Genomic DNA, 2,956 nt, shown 5'->3' on the forward strand with positions numbered 1-2,956 from the left:
TTTTAATTGCATTGGTCTGTTTTAAATAGGGTTGATACCTTACGTAGTTGGGAAAGTGTTGCATGAAGCAGGTCAGACACAATGCTTTTAGAGTGGTGAAACTCACAGAAGTTTCAGAAGCTATTTTTAACGAGGCTAAGCACAATCTGATATCAGAAGAGCATCCAAAGCTAGGACCATGAAGCTGGTCTAGTGATCCTGGGTCTTTGTTCATCTGTGCTGAAAACAGTTCAGGCAATGGTATGGTTCCCTGTGTGGTGAAAGCAGTTGTGATGCAGCTTTTTTGACTTTTTGTTGAGGACAAAAGCAGATGATTTAGTATTCCATCAGCAACTTCAAATGGGATTCATTTACTTTGGTTCCCTCCCCTCAGGCTCCTTTCCCACTTTCCTCATCTTCATTTTTTTTCTGGAACATACTTGCTGAAAACCTGTTTGATGAATTAGCCTAGCAAAAAGAATGCCTAACAAATCAGCTAAGAAATTGTTTCTACTGGCTCACTGTTCACTTGGTCTGAGTACAAACTTAATTATTGTGGCATGGCTGGTCCCAACTAAGATGGTTCTGAAGCTCCATTTAAGAGGAAGAAATCTAAAAGTATATAAATCTTTTATCTGTTTTGTTACTGATAAGATGTCGCCCTACTGCAGGTTTCATGTAACTTGAATTCAGAACTTAGTTAAGCCCTTAAAGTGTTGTGCATTTGTGTCTTGTGTAACTGTTCTGGTCAGGTAAATGCATAACAGAATTATTATCTGTTTCCTATCAGATCGCTTATATTTATTTTAAATATTTGTTTCCTGTCTGAATATGATTTGATAAGTTTGACAATTAACATTTCTTTCTAGCATTTTAACTAGAAGAGTACTATATCTTCTGGGAGGTAAAAAGTACATCGAGAATTCTGTTTAAATATCTTCATTTGTTACTATGGGAAATAAGTCTATGCAATCACTATTTTTGGTACAGTTCCAAATTCTGTGGGAATTATAACTTTCTTAATACACCATCTCTACAGGGCCAGAATGGACAGAAGAAATACCAGATCAATCTTAAAAGTAGTTCAGGACCTATCCATGTACTGCTTATAAACAGAGAATCAAATTCCTCCAAGCCCATGGTGTTTCCAGTTCCTCCACCTGATGACCTTGCACAAACCCCCTCTCAGCCTGCAGCTCCAGTGATTCCCCTTAAACCTACTCCAGCTACTGAAAATCCACCAGAACATGGCCTTAACCAGGAACAACAGTTGCCAGAAACAACAGTGGACACACGGTCAGGTGGGTCTGAATTATTTTTCCACCTAAGATGGGTGGAGAAGGGCTTAGGGGGAAGAAACAGAGATGGTGATAGATAGAAGAAAGGCAATTTACATAACATGGCAAATGTCTGTTAAGAAACTATCCCAAGGGGCTTACTAACAGCTTTCAAGAGGTTCTTCCTCTTCTGTACCCTGATTGATTAAACAGATTTTCCCCTTGTAGCTTATTGTCTTATATCAAACAGGTTTTGCATGTGATCCTGGTTGAAACATCTGAGATGTTTCTCCAGAATGCAGGGTGGAATGAAATTGTCAGCATTAGATGGGAGTACATGATTTGAACACTTACCTTTTTGTGAAGGAGATGGTACAGGCACCTGTTCCAGCTTTTGTGCCAAGGTCACTTACTTTCTTCCACATAGCCACAATGAGAGACTGCCTGAATATCTGGTATTTTTTTTTTTTTAAATTGTAATTGTAGGACAATATGGAAATATTTAAGAAAATGTTGCCACCATTACAGTCTACGTTTCTGAGGGATCCTGATAAAATTGAGTTTGTGAAGATTCTTCTTACCTCAACCCAGACATTAGCTGTGTTGTCCTCAAGAGAGAAAGTCAGGTGCAGGTCTTTTACATTCCTTTTTACAGTAATAGATTTTATAATGTGCTTTTCTGTCCTTGTAGAAAGCAGTTTGCAGCAGAACAGTACAACTCCAGCAACTCCTTATTCTAGCCTTCCAGACTCAGTGTTGTACCCCAGCCTTTCAGGAGATGTCGCCCAAGCTACAGCGAGCTCCAATGACTATCAGGCTTTGCTCCCTTTGGATGTTAACTGTATCCTCAAGCCAAATTCATTTGACATAGGAAAGATGGAGGAACCCACAGGTAGGAAGAAACAGTTGCTATTCAGTGTTTTTGTTGTTTCCTGAGCCATTCTTTTTGCCAAGCTACCAATGAGTTACAAGGAGCGAAGGATTAAGGCTTTTCCCACAGAGGAAATGACAGGCCTTTGTTTATCTCCTACTGAAGCCACAGAGCCAATTCTGGGTAGCAAGCTCATTTTGAGCAAAATACCTTTCTTTGCTATGAAATAAGCTACTCATTGCACATGGCTTTAGGGTTATAAGAGATTGACTGTGCAGCTTGAGGAGAGCATGAGAAATTTATCAGGAAAAACTGAAGAATAAAAACAGGAATATATTTTAGATATCTATACAGCACGCTGTCTCCACAGCTTCTAGCGTGTGCATGTGAGCCATACTGTACTTTACAGTTCAGTGTTGTAATGCAGAGAATCTACTGACTGCAATAAACACATTTCCTGTTTTCACAGGAAATATTGGTGGGGATATTATTGACGAACTTATGTCCTCTGATGGTAAGTATTTAGCATCCTTGCTTGCAGATATTAAAAAAGTAGCAGCATGGTTTTTATATGAACAGCACTCTTGGTAGGTGTCTTAAATCTCATATCAAGAGCCAGTATGATACTACTTCTTTCCCCTGTACTGCCTCTTCTATCTTTGTCATTCTCATCTTCGCACCCCTGTCTGTTCCCTGCAACGCTTTTATTTAACAGTCAAAAGATGAAAGCCTTAATCCAGCAAGAACTTACATGCACGAGTAACTGAAGAGTACTTAATTTGAGAATAATAAAGAACAGGTTGATGACTCGAGTGCTGCCTTAAAAAAA

At 39.1% G+C, this 2,956-nt stretch overlaps 1 protein-coding gene across 1 annotated transcript in view; it reads left to right on the plus strand.

The window, feature by feature from the left end:
* Positions 1 to 2,956, plus strand: part of LOC104910395 (transcription factor E2F4) — a 3,261-nt gene extending 305 nt beyond the window's left edge. Inside the window, exons 2-4 of the mRNA XM_010709101.2 lie at positions 861 to 1,280; positions 1,948 to 2,148; positions 2,597 to 2,956. Coding sequence (XP_010707403.1) covers positions 861 to 1,280; positions 1,948 to 2,148; positions 2,597 to 2,718 — 743 coding nt within the window. The 3' untranslated portion in view covers positions 2,719 to 2,956. The remainder of the gene's footprint in view (positions 1 to 860; positions 1,281 to 1,947; positions 2,149 to 2,596) is intronic.

The sequence above is a fragment of the Meleagris gallopavo genome, chromosome 3, assembly GCF_000146605.3.
Source record: "Meleagris gallopavo isolate NT-WF06-2002-E0010 breed Aviagen turkey brand Nicholas breeding stock chromosome 3, Turkey_5.1, whole genome shotgun sequence".
Taxonomy (NCBI): Eukaryota; Metazoa; Chordata; class Aves; order Galliformes; family Phasianidae; genus Meleagris; species Meleagris gallopavo.